Source organism: Mycteria americana, chromosome 4 (assembly GCF_035582795.1).
Source record: "Mycteria americana isolate JAX WOST 10 ecotype Jacksonville Zoo and Gardens chromosome 4, USCA_MyAme_1.0, whole genome shotgun sequence".
NCBI classification, from domain to species: domain Eukaryota; kingdom Metazoa; phylum Chordata; class Aves; order Ciconiiformes; family Ciconiidae; genus Mycteria; species Mycteria americana.
The window spans coordinates 51,118,245-51,141,339 of NC_134368.1; the positions used below are offsets into that span (position 1 = coordinate 51,118,245).

The 23,095-nt window shown below is 40.8% G+C and overlaps 1 protein-coding gene across 1 annotated transcript in view; it reads right to left on the minus strand.

The window, feature by feature from the left end:
* Nucleotides 1-23,095, minus strand: part of FHIP1A (FHF complex subunit HOOK interacting protein 1A) — a 39,286-nt gene that overhangs the window by 4,521 nt on the left and 11,670 nt on the right. The window contains exons 5-10 of the mRNA XM_075499265.1: nucleotides 11,781-11,948; nucleotides 7,998-8,077; nucleotides 6,352-6,539; nucleotides 4,800-5,840; nucleotides 454-632; nucleotides 26-164 (exon numbers count right to left, since the gene is read on the minus strand). Coding sequence (XP_075355380.1) covers nucleotides 26-164; nucleotides 454-632; nucleotides 4,800-5,840; nucleotides 6,352-6,539; nucleotides 7,998-8,077; nucleotides 11,781-11,948 — 1,795 coding nt within the window. The remainder of the gene's footprint in view (nucleotides 1-25; nucleotides 165-453; nucleotides 633-4,799; nucleotides 5,841-6,351; nucleotides 6,540-7,997; nucleotides 8,078-11,780; nucleotides 11,949-23,095) is intronic.

A 23,095-nucleotide genomic window follows, 5' to 3' on the forward strand; every position in this document is an offset into this window, starting at 1 on the left:
TCCTCTGAGTGTGGTTAACATTTACCTTTGGTTAGCAATTCTTCTGCGGCATCAGACATGTCCACACGAAAAAGCAAGTACTGTTGGGCCTCCAGGAGAAGACCTGGGAAGTCTTTTTCAATGGAAGCAAAATGTTCAATTTTATTTTTCACAGATGCCAGCACCTGCCAAAACAACAGTAACAATTACTTCTTCCTCCCTTGCTCCCAATGCAGCCACAGACTGAATACTCAGGCTTTCTCTAGCTGCATTAAAATAGAGTTACAACAAAAGTTACGGTCATACAGAATTTCCAGTTCTTTGCACAAATGTAATTAAAACATCAAAATGAGATGAGAGGCTCTCAGACAGGTGGAAAAGCAACAGGTGGAACTGAAAAGAGCTAACGTAAGGTTTAACGAGACACAAAAAATACTGTTCCAATAGGCATGACTAACACTTGTGGTCAAATACCTGATAAAGTGACCGCACACTAGGCTGAAACACCATGTTGGTGTTGAGCAGAAAGGAGCGAAGAAGAGGCTGTGGATAACTTGCCAGCTGAGTAATAATCCCAATAAGCAGCAAATTTACATGCAAGGAATTCTCCAGCATGTTCTCTAGCTTCGACAACACTACGCTGATGAATGGTCCTGCAAGAAAAGAAGAAGGAACCAATGCTTTTGTTTGCACACAAGAAAAATCCTAAGATCTAGGAAACAGGCATTTAAAAGGAATTTTTATCATCATAACCAACCAAATCAGACCTCCCACACACCAGGAAAAGCCAGCAGGGAGAAAAACCACACTGTATCTGAACAGACAAAATAGACTTAACAGAGGTGTTAAAAGCTTTCCTGAGTAGAAGCCCTTTTGCTAGCTAGCCAATGAGTTTACATTAATGGCATATTTAACGTGTGTAACTATTCTACTTTACATGTGCCAATAAGGAGTTAGCCTAGTACGTTATGGTCTACTGTTCTATTCCCCTTGAAGTTAATGGGAATGGTACCACTAGTTTCAATGCAAACAGAATCTGCCCTTTTTACACTTGTTGTGCGTAATTTGTATGTAAGGATTGGGCAAAGTAAGTTATAGCTAGCTTTCTTGCCTTATCAAAAAACTGTGGTGTTCTAAAGAAAATATGAAAATGCTACTCTAAACATAAAAATCAAGACCTGTGGTAGTTCACATCACAAGAAAAGGCATTTTCAGTACTGCAAACAGTCACACAAAGCAGGGAAGACATTAAAATAGATTTATAAGCAAAATTATTGGTAGACGTAGGCTTTATCATATAAATGTCACCGATAAATAATAGCTTTAGTTTGTGTATTCATGCTGCAGGATAACCACTGAAATACGGAAGCATTTACCATGAAAGTACATAAACCTTTAGTGTTCAAGCTTAAGAAACCTTTGCAAGGCTGAGCATGACTTTAACCAAATAATACATATCGTTAAACAGTACAGCTGGTGAGATGCTTGAGGCAGTCTGTAAGAGTGACCTAATCACAAGTAAAGTCTTAGAAACATCCCTTGTCCCACACCCAGTCCCACCACACTATTCTGGCTACGTAAAAGCTAGGGCAAACCACCCAGAAGAATCCCTGGGTGACGCAGTTACAGCATTGCTAACCTGGAACATCCCACCCTAGTCCCCGGCACAAGATGCATGCCCTGGGCATTTCCAGGGTCAAGCAAGTGATCATAATCCGACTCCATTCCAGCTCCCCTCAGCTAGCAAACAGCTGCCATTTGAGCTACTTGGGCATAGTTTAGCCCAGTTTAATATGCCTGCTCTAAACTATGGCAGAGGCTAAAGCAATTCTGGGCCAGCGCAAGGATCAAATCAGAAGCGTCTACATTGCCACTTCACCTAATAGAGCATCACTAAAGGTTGAAGTTTATCATGTTTTATAGCAACCGTGAGTACAAAGCAAGCACTCCCTTGAGACTCATTTATCATGGCTAATGCCAGCACAGCTCCACTCACAAGAAGAAAGGTAGGAGGGCCAGCATTGACAAGGCTTTATGTGGCTGCTACCTTTCAACCACCATGTCAGCCATCAGAGTGAAGACTGGTGTCCTGGTTTTGGCTGGGATAGAGTTAATTTTCTTCACAGTAGCTGGTATAGTGCTGTGCTTTGGATTTAGGATGAGAATAATGTTGATAACACAGGGATGTTTTAGCTATTGCTGAGCAGTGCTTACACAGAGTCAAGGCCTTTTCTGCTCCTCACCCCACCCCACCAGCGAGGAGGCTGGGGGTGCACAAGAAGCTGGGAGGGGACACGGCTGGGACAGCTGACCCCAGCTGAGCAAAGGGATATCCCTGACCATATGGTATCATGCTCAGCATATAAACTAGGGGAAAAGCTGGCCAGGGCTCCACTGCTCAGGAACTGGCTGGGCATCAGTCAGCGGGTGGTTAACAATTGCATTGTACATCACTTGTTTTGTATATTCTTTTATCATTATTATTATTTTCCCTTTCTTTTCTGTCCTATTCAATTGTCTTTATCTCAACCCATGAGTTTTACCTTCCCCCCCCCCAATTCTCTCCCCCATCCCACTGCGGGGGGGGGGGGGGGGGGTGAGCGAACTGCTGTGTGGTGTTTAGCTGCCTGCTGGGTTAAACCACAACAGCTGGTATCACATCCTGCAGGAATCCCCCCTGCCTGGGTACCCAACAGAGCAGCCCCAAAACCTTTTGCTGAGATACGGTTTCTCCTGTCCCAACATAACCTACTGCTTCCCCTCTCATGTTCATGAAGAAATTTTCACAGAGCTCCTGAGAACCACAGTGCAGTGAGAGCTCTACTGTATCAAGAGGTATTGCAGGAGGAGTTGAGACATATCACTGTTTCTCTCCTCTAGATCAGACTCCAAAGCTGAGTAGGCAAAGCTGAAGCTGGTACTTGTTACAAGTGCTGTATGCCACTGCAAGAGCCCAAGTTACCGAGATACCTTAAAAAATTTCTCAGTGGTAGAGTGACTTTTTCCCCCAAGAAATTATTGGAATGAGAATCAGAGGACATAAGCAGAGTTTGCAAGCCTTGTAAGAAACAGGGTAAACAGATGAGAGCTCAAAAATTATTCCTTTCCTGACTGTGCATCTCTATGTGGCCATGAAGTCAAGCACTGATGGGGGGGGGGGTGGGGGGGGATGGCACAGTGCAGGGGGCAGAATATAAATTCCTGTTCCTGAACACCACATTTTTGCTCAGGGGAAAATAGGGATGATAGTGTTTAATTCTTTTAAATTGGACATAGACACCAATAGGACATTTTCTTCATAGATCTGTAGGCCTGAAGAGAGCATCTTGGCACTACTGACACTTACTGGGTGTGGGAACCTCTGTCTGCTTATCGATTCTGCAGAGAAAGCCCCATCCCATGACAGCATCCCAAAACAGTGAAAGCAACCAAAAATCCTTATCACAATCATCTACAAAGATAATATAGCATTCCAAATGAAATATATTATTATATTTGAAAGACACTGCAATCTCAACATTTCTGAGGTACTGTTATGAGCGCCTCCTTACTTGCAATCACCAAGATCTCCATTAAAGCGAGGTAAACAGCCTAAGAGTGAAACATGTTGTGGATGGGGAGCAAACAGCAAGGCTTTTTGTGTTTTTTTTTTTCCTTCGTCTTTGTTTTGCTCAGTTGTGGGGGTTTTGTGGGTTGGGGGGGGGGGTGGTGGTTTTGGTGTGGGTTTTTTGGAAAGGCACAAATGGAGGGAGGGACTAGATGAAGAACGAGAGACAGGGACATTTTTGAGCTACATTTGACAGCAGATAATGGGAAACAGAAAGGTTTGAATGTGATTACCTTCTGGTAGAAGGAAATTGCCACCACAGAAAATATAGCAAATTGACTGAAAAAAAGGCTGAATTTTTCAATTAAGAAACAGTGCCAGGCATGCTGGCCACAGCTGACCAGAACAGGCTGCATTTCAATGGACACAAATGAATGTTTTCCCCCTCCTTTCAAATGAACAAGAAGCCACCTCATAGAGGTTTTGGTTTGGATGAGGAAACCTAGAGACATTATTATTTTTTATTATTTGCTTTACTGTGGTACCTAGGAGACCTAATTAAAGGTCAGGAGCCCACTGTGCAAGGAGCTGTACAAATACAGATCAAAAGCCCACTCTGACCTCCGGTAGCACTGTCATTCCTGAATGGCTTGGACAGTCTGCGGAGACCAAGCTTAAATTGCTGCCTGGCACAAGACAGAAAAGCACACCAACAGCGGGGGCAGACCTGACATTGAAGAAACTGGATGCCAGGGCAGAGCATGGAGACAGGCACGGACAGACATGGCACCAGTGCTGCCACCTCGTGCTGAAATGTGAAATAGCAGAGAGGAAAAAAATGGCAACATGATACCACTTCCATAGCATCAGAGATGAAAGCCACCAGAAAAACACATTATTTACCTGGGCTCTGCATATTAGAACAGTTACCCCTTTCAACTGCAAAAGCTTTCTCTAGAATAATGGAGCTCTCACATACAAACAACATAACCCCTGCTCAAAATTTTAAACAATTACCAAATATATCAGCCAAAAACAACCCCTGAGCAACCACCATTTGCTGTCACCACACTGACTGCTCTGCTCTACTTTCACGTTGGCGCTCTCACTCTCCTTGGACCGGTCTCAGCTATTTGGGCTATACCCTCTTTAGTGCCAGGACCGTTCTTTTCTCTATGCTTGTGCTGTGCCACACAGTGTGATCTCATTTGGCCACCTTTAATCACCATGCCTTCCTGTACTTGTTATGTATGTAATTAACAGGACATTCCACCTGTAAATGGAGCACTCTGGCTCCTCGCAGAGTGCTTGGGAGAGATATCCTCCTTTGGTCCAAAGGGAGATGACATGCTCTCTGCAGAAGGGGTGTCTGTTGAGAAATTCTCAAAGTCCTCCTCCTCTTCTGCAGGAGAGAGAGGGTCAGGAGTATCCAACTTCTGCTCCTCCAAGCTTGCACTGTTTGGATCCAGTTCCTTAATAATTTTGTCATACTGTGCAATGAAATCCTCACCATCTGTGCTCAGCAGTCTTACACTTAAGTTATGATCTGCCTCCTGAGGAGAAAGCTTCAACTCTGAGTCTGGCTGTGGATCAATCTCAATCATTTTCTGGTTTATTTGTTCTTTCATTACACCTTGAGTCAAGCTTGAATTTCTCTTACTGTGCTCATCCAAGTCCATTTCCAGTTGGCTCTTTGCAAGAGGCCCATTGACTACAGTCTGGCTTTGGACCTCATGTTCTCTGGCTACATTTGAAGTTTTCTCCTTGCAGTTGTCATCGTCTTGAGTATCCTTCTGGGCACATAACCTGTAAACCATAACATCATCCTGAAAATCTGATTCCTCTATGTAAGATCCTTTGATGAGCATGATGGCATTTTTTTTCATTTCTTGAATGTGTTTTGGTGGCTCTGCAGGTGGCTGCATCTCTGTGCTTCCCAGATCATCATACGGTTGCGGTGAGCTCACATCAGAACCAGGAGAAATCCCTGTGTCATAGCTATCATCCCATTCTAGCTCCAGCTGCATCTTCTCACTGAATGGAGTTACTAGAGAGGAGCTACATATGCTAGGTGTCCTTTGCTGGAGCCGAAACATGGGGTGTTCCACATCTGTACTGTTCTCCTCAGCAAGCGTTTGGATAAAGGTGTCTGGATCAGGGTTTACTCCATCATACAAGGCAGACCAAACCTTACAATCTTTCAGACACTGCAGGATAGCTTCTTGAGCTTCCCCCAGGTACTGCAAATAGCTGATGTCCACAGCTCTTCCATATTCCACAATGCAAGTAGATTCAGAAAAGCGTCTACCAGAATCTGAAAGTAAAGAAGATTACTCATACCATGACATAATAAAAGAACCCAAAAGCTCTCTACTACAAGGCAGCCACTAACACATGGCAGGTAGAGTCTTTAGTCCCAACCATCCAATAAGGCAGGAAGATCAAAGCATACAGATTAAGAGATTTGCTCATAAACATACATGACTTGTTCCTATTGCCAAGACAGAGCTGTAACTCAAGATTTCTGAGAGACCAGCCTGCGTTCAAACCTTAAAACAGCGACCACTCTGAAGCAGCAAGAGTTGCAGTCATCTATCTGTATGTTACTTTCATGAATGCATATTCAAGTTGGATAGCTGTTAAAATAAGGTTTCAATAGACCTGGACACATGGAAGGAATTAAATAAGCTTTCCAGTCCAGGCTTGCCCAGTTTACTGTTGCCCACCACATTTCCTACCCCTCCCATCCTTCCCCACCTCCTCCCATGAGCTGCTACCAAATCAAACTCCATTCATGATCTGGTCTTCCCCTGAACACCAATTACCTTTAGTTTGTGCTGCTTTCGTCCATAGAATATAGTCTTTTCCTTGGCTTTCAAGTGTCAAGGTGATCCCAGTGGAGCAGCAGACTGGTGTCAGGGCAAGCAGTTTTGCAGCAGATACAGAATAACAGTCTCTCTCTTTCACAGCCCACCGCTGGCTCAACATCATGTGGTTACACGGGATCAGATACCTGAAACAGCAGTGTCCAGCATTACTTCATTGTCCTTTCATGTTAGAGAAAGCAACAACATACAAAATTCCCTTCCCACTTTCCTGCCCTCTCCAAATTAAAAGAAACAGTAATAATAATCTTGACAGTGATCCCTATTCTAAACCTCTCAAGAGGATGAAACCCTGACTCTTTATATTGTGAAGCTACGGTTTGATGAGGAACTGTCAAGACAAGTAGAGATAGGATATCAATTGCATCAGAATGGGGAAGTGAACGATCCTTTGCAGGCGAGAGAAAACTTGCTTTAAGAAGGCATGGAGGAGGCATGTGATGGGCAGATGTCAAAGGCCAGCAGGGTGGTTTGGTCCCACTATGAATGAGTTCTGTCTCAGAATTCTGAGTTTATTTGTCTTCCTGGGGAAACCAGAGAGAGACAGTTTACACGTACCAGGCAACCAGCCAGCAAAAAGGAGGGAAGGGTCAAAGTGTTTTACTGCACTAGATCAAGACTGGTCTCTCAGGCAGAGGAGGGAATAAGCTATGGGGAGTACAAGGAATAGAGGAAGCAGAGTCTTCTTTAGAGCACTTTTGTTCAACTTTTTAAGAGCACTTTATTAAGAGCCTCAGTGTTAACTGGGCTGATGTTTTGCCATTTAAAATGCAAACAAATTCTAAAGGGTTCCCTAAATAAACAAAAAGGAGATTAAATACAGCACTCTATTGCTGTTAGAGTGGCAACATACTTGAGTTCACAGAGGTCCTAACAGCATTCCCAGGCGCAACACTCAGAGCTATAGGGAATTTCACCTTAATGCCTGCGGGTGGAGGGACAGACAGTATCTGAAATGTTCATGTGATCTACGGTGCTAAAAGCCCAATTTAGTTACAGCAATATTTCCAAATAAATCATCAATTTGCATCTAATACACACACCAAAATTGTAAGTGAGTATTCTGACACAACGCATAGAACCATCAGTTAAAAGCAAAAATAGTCAATGCATTTAGTACGTTACAGAACAATCTACCTACAACAGTTCAGGAACCTGCAGTATTCTCAGTGAGAGAGGAATCGAAGATGTGGAAAACAACAAGAAAGAAGGTGGAGCTGCAAACAAGTATATAGCTCTGTATCACAGTGTATAATACACTAGAGAAAACATGCAGGAGAGAAGAATTATACACTTAGAAGCAGGGAATAAGCAGTTTGGAGGTGATAAATATATTCTTAGCTTCTCTTCTCTCACTTTTGTAGAAATAAATCACAAGAAAAATCTCTTGCTCCTGAAGATCACAGGACGTAAATCACACTTCTTCAGGTCTGGTAGACTTTTGTCAGGATCATAAATATTCTTATCTCTGTAGTTGCTTGGATTTCTGCTCTCTTGGAGAACTCTCATCCAGCTCTGCATCCATAGGCAGAGACTGTATGTCCCAGAATTAGGATGAAGAGTGGAAAAAGTAGTTTGGGCTTTACCTTAATACTAGCTGTAACATCACATCTTCACAATGCAAACCAATGAGCGTTCTGAACAATGCCAAGGAGACCACACAGAGCTGGAAAATGATAAATGTAAGTTTTTCATCTGGAAATTGTACCTTTCCAATCTTCCCTGCATACTACGCTACAAAATGCTCTGCCAGAACATCATGCTTTATAAGACACTGTTAGTATGAGACTTCATTTTGTCAGCATCCCATGGGATTTTTTTTTTTAAAGGTGTCTAGAGCTATATATGTAACATGTTACATTTTAACAAAATACAATCCAGAATTTTCCTTCAAATAAGCAATAAAAAAAACCCAACAGTAATTTACCAGTCTTTAATGTTATTCAAAGTTACTAATTTAATTTAACTCAGTATGAAATGAACCCTGTAACTTCCAAGATAGTGTTAGTTTTTACCTCTGACATAGAATTTGAACCAACTAAAGGTCTTTTCTGAAAGAAAATTTATAAACCACCTCAATTTTCTGTTGCTTTAAGGAATGATTAGTGTTCTACTCATTAAGAAGCTGAATGCTTCTATACATATAGCTTAATTACTGATATAGACCAGGACTAAACAAGTCATTTTTATCCAATCTACTCCATATGGAGTGTTCACAACCCCGCCACTACAGGTCACTTGAACGGCTGGGAACCATAGCAAGGCCTGAAGATCCTTTCTGTGAGACCAGGAGAAAGGAAAGAAGAATAGGATTCCACATTGGAATTGCATGCTTGCCTTTTTGGCAAAGGTCTGATCAAATATGCCCATAACTAGGTATTTCAGGAGTCACACTCAGCAGAAACAAAAATCATACCCATTCTGTGATAGGCATCCCACTTTCACGCTGGCTTTAGGATAGACTAGAAACAGGGACTTGTACAGGCTTTTTTGGTCACTAATTAGACATACAACACTTTCAAAGCCATCATACAGTACATTTCTACCTGCCAGATGCTTGCTGGACTGCATAGTTATGTCCGACGTGGTAGAAGCATGAGCTGTATGCTTTCCACTGGTTTTCATGGACCACAGTACCATCATATCCCTGCCTCTTAACGCATATTTCCTTGGGCATATTATCCTGCATTGCTCTCTCCTAAAACCAGTATCTCACAGCTGGCTTAGACTCCAGGACCAGGCTGACTCTTGTGAGAATTATTTAGCATAAGTTGACCCTTTGCTAGAGTTTCAAGTTGGTGTTTAAATCTTGCCTCTCCCTATATTAATTATGTAAACTCAAATAATTAGTATATGAAATTAATTGCACTTTTCAGTAGCTAACAAAAGAAACAGATTAGGAGAAAATAAAGAAAAAGCTACAGATATTTCTCCACCTCATTTTTGCAGTCAGTGAACATCCTTTGTAATTCATTCAGGACTAAATCCAGCATCCTGCCTGGGCATGGCTTCTCCTCCACACAATGGAATTTCCTCCTCTTCTCTGCAGTCATTTCCCTTACTCCCACTGTTAAAATGCTCTGTTCTAGCTCTGCAGCAGCACATTGCTATGTTCCTCTCTCCAGCCCATGCTTCCTCAAGAATGTCAGTTTAAAGACTCTTTGTTTCACCATTTCCAGTTCTGTCTTTCAGACGAGAGACTCAGCTCCCCTACAACATGATTGGCTGCCCATAGTGACCAAGACCAGATGAACACATATACTTCTTGAAAAATATATATACATATGTGTATTTTCCCTTACTTGATAGCTATATCTGTGGAACAGTTAAACAGCAAAGTTTAAGTGAACCACACTTGATAGCCTCTCAAAAGCAAAAGTTTCTTTGATTGCCTTCCCTAGTTTGGTCATTGAACTAAGACCCAGAGAAGAACAAGAGAAAGGGAAAAAGCACAGAGAAGAGAACCAGGGAACGCTCATGAGCTGGCCTGCAGTGAAGCAAAGTGGAGCTCAAACTTGTTGCCCTGCCACCACTGTCCACTGCTCGTACTAGGAGCCAACAGGAAGTTAGTCCAAGACCTCATGTCTACAGAAATAGATGGAGAAAGTAGAAGGGCAAGAGAAGAAGAAATAACCAGAACTGGAGTTTTTAAATAGGAATAGGAGTTGAAGAGCTTCGCAACAAGCTTTTGGAAGAAGCCAGATCCTTGCGAGAAAGGTGTGTTTTAGCCGGGGGACAGAGTGAAATTCTCATTTCCTCTGTGAAATTTACTGAGAGCCAAGTCTGACTTTTCTTCATACTGTGAAAGTTCAAAAAAACCTGCTACTGCCTTAAATTTTCCTGTATTTAGGAAATTTCAGTTTATAGGGAAACATTTCTCATTTGTCTTTGCAACCATATTGCAAATCAGGAATCATCTGAATAAGTAAAGCTAGTCTGGTTTTGTATTTTGTAAAAAGAAAAGAATTAATATATGCTCAGGAGACAAAGAGGATAGTATTTTTACAAGTCCTCTTGGCCACCTGTCTGTACATAAGTTTAACCCTGTGAATTATTAGTAAGTATTTTCATCAATAATAACGTATGCAGCTTTTGTGCTACGAAAACGCAGAAGGCTGCAGTTCTGGCTTTTGCACTTGGCCAAGCTATACTTCAGAAAACTCATTTAGCATCACAGAACCATTTTGGCTGAGATATTGAGTTGCTCAGGGCTGCAGAATTCTTTACAATTCCTATCTCGTTTGCCTATGGAACAGTAATTAATGATTAGCAGAGACAACAGCATTTGCATTTTTGTCGACAGAAGCTGTTTCAGTTTTCAGAGTTAATCCATCTTTGAGATGCAGTAACAGCAGCATATATCCACATTCGCATGCACTCATGTTTCAGAACAAATTTCAGATGAAGCTAGTGTCCCCAATACACAAATTTAATGCACATGCTGGTGTTCTGGCTTCTCTTGTACCTGCACTGAAACAATATTCTTTATTTCATCCATGAAGCTGTGCATCACACAAGATGCAGCCAAGACTGCCAGCCAAGCAAAGCTCAGAAGGGTAGTCCAGTGCAGCAACTAGTCATTTTCTCTGCCAGAAGATCCAACTCTTAGCAAAGGTAACTCTACTGTCTCTGTCAGCTAGCTCTCCAGCCACTGTGGGGCATTGTGCCTAGGCTGAGAAGGGGCTCACTGCAAATTTGAGATAAACCTTACTACACGGGAGTGAAGGCAAAGAAAAGGAAGCAGCAATCTGATCACTTGAGCAAGAAAGAGCCTTTGAATCAAAGAAGAAAGCAGGCAACACCACAGTTATGCAAACATGCTACAACAATACAGACTTGACTCCTGAGAAATATATTGGCAGTACTGCAATTCACAACTTGGATCAATTTGGAGACATCCTTATAAGGCTCCCATCATCTCCCACAAGGACTATTTGAAAATGCTTGTTGCTTGGCAAAACTCCAAAAATCAAAAATACTCCTCACCACAAGTATATTTATAAGTCCCAGGGTGAGTTATCTATGGCAGCACTAATTCAGCAGTATCCAGAATAAAAATGCTTCCAAATTTACCTTTAATCTTCTAACAGAATCCAGACTCCCAGAAGCCCTCATCCCCCTCTATCCCATTTCCTGTATGTGTGAAACCACCTCACACATTTATCAATTTAGTATAGTGGTAGCTAAATGTCATCACACACACACACACACCCAAAAAAAAAAATTGAGGGGGCGGAGGAATCACACATTTGGGTGGGGAGAGAAAATTCCTAGTTAAACAGATACCCACCGAATATATGGAATCTCCCATTTAAATATTTAACCTACATCCATGCTGAGTACCTGAGCTTCCTTCCTGCTTGTCTTACCCGGAATGGTGTGTTGATTCGGCTAGTAAGTGTATCTAGGATATGCACATTCTCATGTCGGTGCAGCAAAATAAAACGGAGGAAAATCTTGAGGAGAGCTGGCTCTGAAACACTACGCAAAAAGAGATCCAGGTATGCAGTAGTAGTCATCACTTCTTCCACAGTCACCTACAAGCAAAAATAATGTAAATGCAAACATACTGCACACACAAAATATCCATCCATCCATCCTCTGCAACTGTATAGCTGACAAACACTCTAAGCTCTCCATACATAACACTGCCACAAAAACATTGAGGTCTTTGCTTTTAAATTTGCAAAGCGCATGCTTCTGAATGACTCACAAGCATTTTGAACCCATTTCTTATCTGTCTTGCTCCCCAGGAAAAAAAACCTTCCCCCAAACTGGTACCCCAAATCTCACACATACTGAAATACAAAGAGCCAAATCATGCTAGAAGCTCCCCACCACCTTTCTGCCCATGTCAGATCTTTTGCATCACACTTCTGTCATCCTTCAGAAGCATTTTCCACTGCATCTACCTGCATCTACCACTTTATTAAAAATAAATGACCAAGCACAATCAAAGCACAGTACAAACTCATGGTTCTAGAGCTTTAAAGAAAAAATCCCCATTGCTGTCCAGAACTTTGCCACAATTTTCCTTCTTTTTTTTTCCCACAACACAATTCCTCATCTCACTCAATTTTTAAAAGGAGTATGTATATACATACATACACAAACCAAACCCCAAAATCTTTGCTACTGTCTATTTGTATATCAAAATACAATTCAAATATCCATGTGACATTTGCATACCATAACCCACACTGCTCTGCTTCTGGCAATCCTTTGGAGCTTATCTATTCACAGTATGCACTGGCAAAGCACAGAAAATTCCAAAGGCCACCTCTGCACCATGCACTGCTGCTGCAAAGTCAGCTTTTTAAAAATAGTTACCCAGGAACATAATAAGCTTAAGTGTACAAAGATAAACCCTTAAATACAAGAATCTGACTATATGAAAGGAAGTATTAAACATCTTTTGTTTACCAAACTTAGCTGGATAAATGCAAAGACTGATTTTATTAAAAAAAAGAATCAAAGCTGTCACTTAAGAGCTAAGAGGATTTAGAAAATACTCAGAAGGGCAGCATTTACGTAACATGCTGTAAATATTAAAATCCCTGTTCCATTATGCAGCATGTTAGCCACGTACACAGTAATGTCATGCTGCAAACATTCTTTTTAAAGCATTTCAGATCACAAGCTGCTTCTGGCTGGTTACACAGAACATAGGAATGCTGTATGCAGCCTGCAGACCTTATGGAGCGAGAGGACCAATGAGGAGAGCAGAGAGAAGCTCTAAAGTTAAGGTCATTGATTCACTCTCATTCTGAGGCTTTAATCTAATACTCAGCTACACCATCCTTAATACAGTGGGCTACTAGCTCATTTTGGCATTAGAAACAAAGCACCAGTGAAGTAGCGATAGTCGAATTTTTCACCAGGATGGGAAATAAGTTCACCTTCTTGGTTTATTGCATTAAGGTTGGCCAAAATCAAGGATTAAAATATAACAGTGAAAGGAAAGGAATGAGGCACACTTTCACACGATCTGTGAACTTTGTCAGGCTAAGTAAACAACAGCTAGACTTATTTTCTAGATCTGTAGTTGTATGTTCAGTGCTACCAAAACCAGAAATGAGAATAAAGTTCTTTCACAAAATAATATCTATTAACATATACTCCAACTTAGAATATAGTTTATGAATTCATTCCTCCTCCTTCTGCCAGAAGCGTCAAGTAAAAAAAAAAAAAAAAATTAAATTACTAGGTTAAGCACCCCAAAGTTACAAATTGCCAGAATTAGCACCGTGGCTACAGCCCTAACTCAAATTCTGTATTACTGTAAATCTGATAAAACAAACATGCTTATGCAAATACACACACTTTTCCATAGGACAACTGCCCAGGGAAGTGGCTGAGTCACCATCCCTGGGGGTATTTAAAAGATGAGTAGATGTGGTGCTTAGGGACATGGTTTAGTGGTGGACTTGGCAGTGCTAGGTTAACAGTTGGACTTGATGATCTTAAAGGTCTTTTCCGACCTGAATGATTCTATGATTCTATTATTTCAACCACCAAAAAAACCTGCTCAGCAAACAAGCCAGGGTTGTGAAACAAAGGAAATTGTTTCTGGTTGCAGCAGAGATTCTTCTCTTTTTTGCAACAGCCAAAAGGTGTGGGGACTTGCTGTGGGGTAAAAAAGAATGGTTTTCTGATGAAAGCCGTTGACTGTTGCCCTGAGAACTGGGTTTTTTGTTTTGGTTTGGTTTTTTGGGTTTTTTTTTTTTTTTTTTTTTTTTTTATAGCAGCAAACTGTAAAAAGCAAAGCTCAAGAAATCCATCATGTGACATCATTATGATAGCATACAGTTCATCGAAGAGTTTAAACCCTCTGCCAAGGAAAGGCCAGACAGAAGTAATACATTGTTACGTCTCTGTGTCACTTCTCCTCCATTCTTTATGGGGAAAAGGAAGCACGTACTTGGCTTGAAGGTTTCACAGATGTTCGCTGACAGCAGAGGAATGGGCCTATGTATATGTATCAAATACTGAAGCTGTAAATGAAAGCAAGAAAAGCCAGCAGATTCACAAGGGCAGTGACCTTTTTCTGAAACCAATACTCTTTGGACAACTCATCCTACATTTGTATCAGTGAGAGAAACCCACATGCTTTTCAGAGTGTGTATCATGAATGAAACAAAGAGCAGGAGAAAGCCAGCTAGAGACTACTCTAGAAAAGAAATGTTCAATTCTGAGAGCGTGTTCAGTGCTCCTAACAGCTTGGGGACTAGACAAAAAAAAGAAATCATGTTTACCATAGCCATCTCTTCACTGATACCACTGAACAGAGCTAGAAGCACCAATCAGTGATTGATTAATGAAGCCCAAATAGTTCACAAAGGAGTTACTTATAACCTTGTTAAATCTTAATTGTTTGATTCAAGGTTTTCTGTGCAGGGTGCCACATTACACTTAATTTTTACTTCTTCTTGGGAAAGAAGTTGCGGAATCTGCTTAACTATCTACTGACTGATGCCCAGCCAGTCCCCGAGCAGCGATCGCTGCCCCCCGGCCAACTCCCCCAGTTTCTATACTGAGCATGATGCCATATGGTATGGCATGGCATAGCCCTTTGGCCAGTTGGGGTCAGCTGTCCTGGCTGGGCCCCCTCCCAGCTTCTTGTGCACCTGGCAGAGCACGGGGAGCTGAAAAGTCCTTGCCTAGTGTAAGCACTGCTTAGCTACAACTAAAACATCTCTGTGTTATCAACATTATTCTCATCCTAAATCTGAAACACAGCACTCTACCAGCTACTAGGAAGAAAATTAACTCCATCCCAGCCGAAACCAGGACACTGAGAAAGAGGGAAGAAGACAAAGTTTTGTCAAGATTTAAATGAATTTGTAAGAATCTTTTCTCATTTTTCAATGAAAACGCACTGCCTTATCCACAACACTCCTTCAAACTTTTGCAATAAATGAAGCTAGGATCTATTTCACAGCTCACTGTGCAACATTCAAAGCAGGCAAGTTAACGCTGTACAAGCGATTTTAATGCTATCATGTTCTAGAAGTTCCAGTGCTCTCAGCATGCCTTTGTGCACAACTTGTCCATACAAACCAGCACAGAGACCATCCTTCTGCTTCCTCACAAGAGTAAATCAAACAAAAATATTGCTTTTCGGCATTTGAAATGAAAGCCATGTATGCAGCTTAGGAAAAAGATCAATTAAGCTGGCAAGCAGGCATCTGTGCTTTTACAATCATATCTTATTTTGCCACCTCACATTCTGGGTTCACTTCTCCCTTTTACCGTATCTGGCCATAAGTGTAACTTCCGAAGACTTGAGGCACCTAGAGAAGTATTCAAAAAGGCTAATTTTAGCTCCATGAGGCTAATTTTCCTTTTACCGAATGGGATACATTAGCCTGCTCTAAATGAACCTCTAGAGAACTCACTTTTTTTGCAATTAACTAGAGAAGGACGTTGGAGAAATCAGTTACACTAGACAAAATCCAGCCTTGGCAAAAACCCTTTTAACTCCGTAAACCTTTTTGACAGATCATATTATACATAATACATTGAGTGTTGAAAGTGAGACTTGTTCAATTTGTGCAGTTATTATTGAAGATCTCTGCTTTCTAAGATACCAAAGCCACACTATTAAGCTTCATTCACACTACCTGCTCGTTGTCTCTCCTAAACTAATGTCTTGTGAGACAGATTTGGGGAAAGTAGGGAAATCCTTTCTAATAAATTCAAATCAGTACTTAGGTAAACAACAAAAGCACAAATGCTCCCAGACACCAAAACATTTACTACCCATGTCAAGCATGTCCACTACAGTCATATCCTGAGGCAGCTTACAAAAACTTTATATCATGGTAAACATTGATTACAGTATAATTTGTCCAAGAAAGCTTTTAGCTAGCCCTCAGAATTGAAGTGAACATCTTTGAAAGGATGATAAAAAGCAAGCCAAAACTTTCACACATCCACAAATCTGATATTTAATTTGAAAATTCTTCACCTCTGATAATTCAAGTATCAAGAAAAATACCATATCAAAGGGAGATGAATAAAATTAGGACATGGTAGTTTTCTAGAAAAGCCCTTTTGTAAGTGAGTAAATTTCAAGCTATGTTTTTATAAAGATATTTCAGCAATATTAAAATCCACCATGGCCACAATAGCAAAAATAAAAACCCACCAGCAGCATCCCTTGCATTAGACCCTTTCTAATGGTAGAGACTAGAGATATCTCTGCTGCTAAGATAAAATTGTAGGATTGAAAATGAAAAATGAGAAAAACCCATATCCATTGCATTAATCAGACCAATATTCTACCACTTCTACTTTCATTATCCATAGTTGTAACAATTAAAAGTTGTTTGAATTTTTTTAATATACATATAAATGTAAAGTGTCTATCTAAAGATATAATTTAAAGCCTCATCCACGTTTTTCTTTACAACAATCAGTTGTTATAGATATTTTTAAAGATGCAGTCTGCTACAAAAGGGACTACCTGAGATTCTTCATAGCCAGACAGATATTTGATTAGAGATCATTGAAAACAGAAAGCCACTTTTAGCCTTGTAATACCCTTCTCTAATTATGTAATAATTTTTAGCAAGTCTTTTCTCGCCTCCTCTGATGACTGATTAGATGGTGAGGCAGAACACTGTAAAGAGATCCAGCTTTTACAAGTCACTGTGCCAAGTAATAGCACAGAGCCAGAAATTACTGTCATTGCAAGTTCAGTTTAATATATTACACTCAGTGTGTTAGACCAATTGCACTGATGCTTTATTACTGGCTATTTTCCCTTGGGATCCACACAATATATTTTCTAATTTACAGCTTCATGCCCTCTTACAGGAATATGGCTATTATGATTCCTCCTTTCCTTCACGTTTACCTTCCTTACAAGGGTTTCATATTGCCTATGAAGAGACCATGAATGTTCTTATTAGAACTTATACTCTAGATCCATGAGCAGTTTAAACCTGAATAAGCCCACCTCACTGAAAAAAAGCTCCAGTGATTCCCACTCTTCTCCTTTCTATTCATTTTCAGCTTCTTGTCCCCTGCTTATACTGGCAGAAGGGTTCATGCTTCACTTCACCACACAGTGAATTGGCTCAGGGAATTGATTCAGGTTAAAACTATCCAGGGAATAAAGGTGAGTTTTAACCTCAATCAGTTTCCCATATGAACAGCTGTCCTGGTAAAAGAGAGGGGGAACAAGCAGGATCAGGGACAGAGGAAGTTTGCACACTGGGGGAACCAGAAAACCAGAACTGCTTCAACTTCCCTCAGTTTAAGTTTATAAACTGGTTCAGCTTATACCAGGTTAAAATTCAACACAACTGCAGTGTTTGATGCAAAAAGTGAAAGGCACCTTTAACATGTATCCACTCCGTAGCCAGTAAAATTAGTCTTGTAGTTATTGATGGGCTTCTCCAAAGCACGAGACTATTCAAAGTTTTCCAGTAACACTTCGTTTACACCTTTTTACAGCAGCTGTCCAAATGCTTTTCAGTAAGGTGAAAGATGGTATTATTTTTAAATGGGAACTGACAGTCTTGTAGGATATTTATAAAGATGCTCCTTCTAATCTGTACAGTATAATTTACAGGTCATTTTCCCCTAGCTGAGCTGTGTAATCATCAAGCAAGTATTATTGAATTATCACAGTAGCATATCGTGTTAGAGGTTTTCATTTAGATGGGTTAGTGTGCAACAGAATTGAGGTCCATTGATGGAGCACATTTGACAGGACCATGCCAGCGCTTCTGCAAAGCAGTTCTGTCCACTTGGCCAATAGCAACATTTTACACTAAAAAGCTAGTACAATTTTCCATTATTCAGATTAAAACAAGCCTTCCAAGTAGAAAAAGAATTATATCGTAGTTAGCAATTAAATGCCATGTAGTATAGCAGTAAATGCTAAGACATTAAAAATTTGCTTTTATCATATAATTTGTAAAATTTTTAGCACTATCTTCACTAAATTGAAATAACACAAATTACATAAACACTCAAGATGTTCTGAATAGCTATCTTTGTCACCCAAATTATCTGAATGCCAAATTAAAATTAAATCATATGCACTTACAGGAAAAAGATGTATATAACCAATCTGAGTTGTATCAAAGGTAGCATAATATTTATATATACCACAGTGTGGGTCCTAATTATCTAGCACAGGGTTCTGACTGCAAAATATATACATATTAAAGACCTTCTGAAAAGGATTTCACTGATCAGATTTCTACAAAAGTGCTGCAACTACCTAAAAGAATAAGGTAAATAAGCACTTTTTACTACCAAATATAAAAAGATTAAAACAAGGCAATATGGCCTCTAGCAGAACCAGTAAAACTTAGACTTTGATAGGGTTATTCTGGATTCACCCTGGGATTTCAACTAGATTTTAACTGAAGAGAAAATTAGGCTGATTTGATTACTTGGACCCTTGCACAATTTGGCCCCAGAAGACCTTATTTTTTTTTACGGAGCTCCAAAAAGTTAGGTTTGAAAGTGAAGCAAGAAATAGCCAATGAGATATGTCACAGAAATTTAATGGTATGGCTCTGTGCCTGAGCAGAATTATACCTTCTCACGAGTATTTTTCTCCTAAGTACCAAAACCCAAGGAAGAAAGTACAGAATTGCATAATTTCAAGTTGTAACTGACATGCCATCAAAAAATACCAGTCTTTAATTAAGAACAGATTGCACCAGATATTCTTAATTTTCTTAAATCCCAGACACTTACACCAGAAAGAAAAAAAGATGGTTTGGGCGAAAATTTAAATCATGGATTGTTACTACAAAAAGAAAACTACCAAATTAACCTTTTCTTCAGCTCTGTATCTTTATGGACAAAATATTTTATTCCTTCTGTTTTTAACTGAATTTGTACAGAAATAAGGAATTTGTGACCTTGCATAAAGACACACCCCCCCCCCCAACCCCCCCCCCAACAATGTCATTGGATCAGTTTTTTCGATGTCTTGAGAAACTCAGATGTCAGAAATAAGGGAGGTAACTCTTTTGTAAAAAGCACAATAAAATCCAGACAACCAAAGAACAAGACAGGCCTATCCAGCACAGCCAGTTAATGCATATCCCTAGCTACATAATACAAATCTGGGCTCTGTCTACCCATTCAGCAATGTGCAGCTTCTGAGACAGAAACATGTTTGTCAATCGCTCATTACACACGTAGGTGGGATAACCCACACAAAGTGACAAGACTAGTACAGACCAGGTATAAATTAGGCTACAAGAACGTGCTACATTTAGGATACATATCTTTGAGAAATGAAGTTAGGGAGTCATAAACTTGAGAATGTTTGGGTTATTTAAGCACATTGCAGTTAATCTGCTACGTAAATAACCTTCACAGAGCTCACTGTGAAAAACAGGTTATTTCAAGCTAGCTAGCTAGCCCAATCAATTTGAAACTTCCTTAACTGGAAAAAAAACTGAACTAGCAAATTCTTTTTTCAACTTCATACTAGCTTCCTGAGATAGAACCAAAAAATCACATCAAGCAAAATATGTTGGTCTCCCCACCCCCTGACTTTTTCATAGAAACACATCTCTATCCTCAACACTCTTGTACTGTCTCATTCACACAGTGAACTGTGTACATAGTAAGTATGTATAGGGAGACAATCTGCAAAAATTAAAAAGAGGCAGAGCTTACCACATAGTTCCATAAATGTTACAGACATTTCAAGATCAGACATATAATTATCTCAAAGCTTTGGACCACATACTGAAAATCTGAACTACGTTTACTGAAATTTTACTTACTGAAATTCTGATGCTACTTCTACCAAAAGTCTTGTTTGGTAGTCCGATGTTTTAAGTTGGGAGAAGAGAAGGAAGTCAAGGAAAGAAGACAGGAGGTCTGCATGGTTGAACTAGGAGCTCCTAACAAAACTGCAACATGAAAAGGAAGAGATGGAAGCAGGGACAGGTGACCCAGGAGGAATATGGAAAAACTGCCTGAGTGTGCAGGGAAAGCATTAGGAAACCCAAAACCCAGCTGGAGTTGAAGAAGAAGGGCTTCAACAGCAAAAGGAAGACTATGAAAAATGTGTGCCCACTGCTGAATGGGGAAGGGGACCTCGTGACAAAATACATGGAAAAAGCCACAGTACTCAACACCTTCCTCACCTTGGTCTTTACTGGCAAGATTTCCCTTCGGTAATGCCAGGTCCCTAAGATGAGAGTGGAATTCTGGAGCAAGGAAGACTTACCCTTAGAGGAGGGGGATCAGGTTAGGGAACATTTAAACAAACTGGACATACATGAGTCCGTGGGGACTGATAGGTTGCATCCCTGACTGTCGAGGCCAGTCTTGGTTTTTGAAAGGTTGTGGCTACCAGAAGAGGCTCCTGAGGACCAGAAGTAAGCACGTGTCACTCCAGCCTTCAAGAAGGATGATCCAGGGAACTACAGGCTGGTCAGCCTCACATCAGTCCCTGGGAAGGGGATGAAGTGAAACCTCCTGGAGGCCACTTCCAAACATATTAAGGAGAAGGTGGTGACTGGGAGTAGTCAGCATGGATTTACAAAGGCGAAATCTGACCAACTTGATAACCTTCTACAATAAGATGACTGACTCGATGGATAAATGGAGAGGAGTTATTATTTATCTTGCAAGGCTTTCGACACTGTCTCTTGTACAACATCTTCATAGACAAAATTATGAAGAATGCATTGGATAAGTGGACAGCGAGGTGGATCAAAAACTAGTTGAACTGCTGGGCTCAAAGGATTGTGATCAGCAATGCAAAGTCCAGCTAGAGGTCAGTGATGTGTGGTCTACACTGGGGCCAATACTGTTCAAAATCTGCATTAATGACCTAGATGATGAGATGAAGAGGACCTTCATGCAAGTTCATAGACGTTACAAAACTGGGAGGAGTAGTTGATAGACTGGATGGCTGTACTGCCATTCAGAGGGATCTTGACAGTCTGAAGAAAGAGGCAAACAGGAACCTCGTGAAGTTCAATCACAAATGCAAAGCCCTGCACCTGGGATGGAATAACCCCAGGCACAAGTGCACACTGTGGACCGACTAGCTGGAAAGCAGTTTTGCAAGAATGAACCTGCAGGTCCTTGTGAACAAAAAATTGGCCATGAGCCAGCAATGTGCCACTGTGACAAAGATGGCCCACAGCCTCTCAGGCTACATTAAGAAGAGTATTGCTAGCAGGTTGGTGGGGGGCATCCTTCCCCTTTACTCAGTACTGGTAAGATGCATCTAGAGTGCTGGGCTCCCCAGTACAAGAGACACACTGACATACTACAGCAAGTCCAGCAAAAGGCCCACAAAGATGATTATGGGATGGGACCATCTATCATATGAGGAGAGGCTGAGAGGGCTGGGACTGTTCAACCTGGAGAAGAGAAGGCTCAAGCTGGATCTTATCCATGTGTGCAAACAGCTGCTGAGAGGAAGCAAAGAAGATGGAGCCAAACTCTTCTCAGTGGTGCCCAGTGAAAGGACAAGAAGCAATGGGCCACAAACTGAAATCCAAGAAATTCCAACTGGACATCAGGAAAAAAAAAAGCAAACAAAGACCGCACACTTTTCTACTGTATGGGTGGTCAAACACTAGAACAGTGTTACCCAGAGAGGGTGCGCCATCTCCAGCTTTGGAGCTATTCAACATCCAACTGGACACGTCCCTGAGCAACCTGCTCTAACTGACCCTGCTCTGAGCAGGGGGGTTCAACAGGACAATCTCCAGAGGTGCCTGCCAGCCTCAACCATTCTGTGATTCTGTGAAGAGACAGGAGGAAGGAAGAGACTGGCCAGCACCTATCATCTACTATATAGGCTTAGCTTTAGTCCAAAAACAAGTAACCCTCCTCATACCAGACATTTTGCTCATATCTGAATACATCAGTTGCAAAGGCAAACTGATGTTGTTACTCCATGAGGGATTAAAAGCTAATAAGACTTTTAGCTACACAATTTATCTAATAGTGTTTGTACTGCTGCTTGGCTTATTTTATATACTTGAATCAACTAAATTTGATTTGGTGATCAGACAGGAAGTCACATGCTGTGACTGTTTATGTTGTTGCTGTTGTTTTAAACAGAAATCCCGTTCTATCACATTGAGAACAGAAAAGATTGAAGACTCCTTTCCTAGATGTCCACATGCTTGACTGGAGCTGTCTTTGCAAAAACAATAAATGCAAGTCTGTGTCTTGCTGCAGAGCAATTTTTTCCTCAAAACATTACTTCTTGAAGAAAAACTAGAATGCAGTACAGAGACAACAGGTCTGAAGTAGTATTCGTACCCAACAGTCATTCAAGAGCAGAGCCAGAAGCTCATCTCCCTTCCAATTTTTCCATTAAAGTACAACCACGGGTGCCAGATTGGATGTGGGATGCTAAGGCTTGAATGCCACATGAGGTCTGGACTCCCTTCCTTCCTTCCTTCCATGTCTATCACCAAGAGTTATCAGAAGCAGCTGTTCCATACCCTTTAAATTCTAGAAATAAGATTTATAGGAACACCTTAGGAAGCTGTACCAATAATTATCATCTCTTCTTACTGCCCCTCCCTTTAAACTTCCACAGATCTGTCTTCCTAATCAGGTATTAAAACCATACTCTGTTACTCATTGTATTTGAACTCATAAGCCAGAACGAGTCAGAACAACCTGAACTGAATGACTGGATAAAAACTAAAATCTTCAGCCA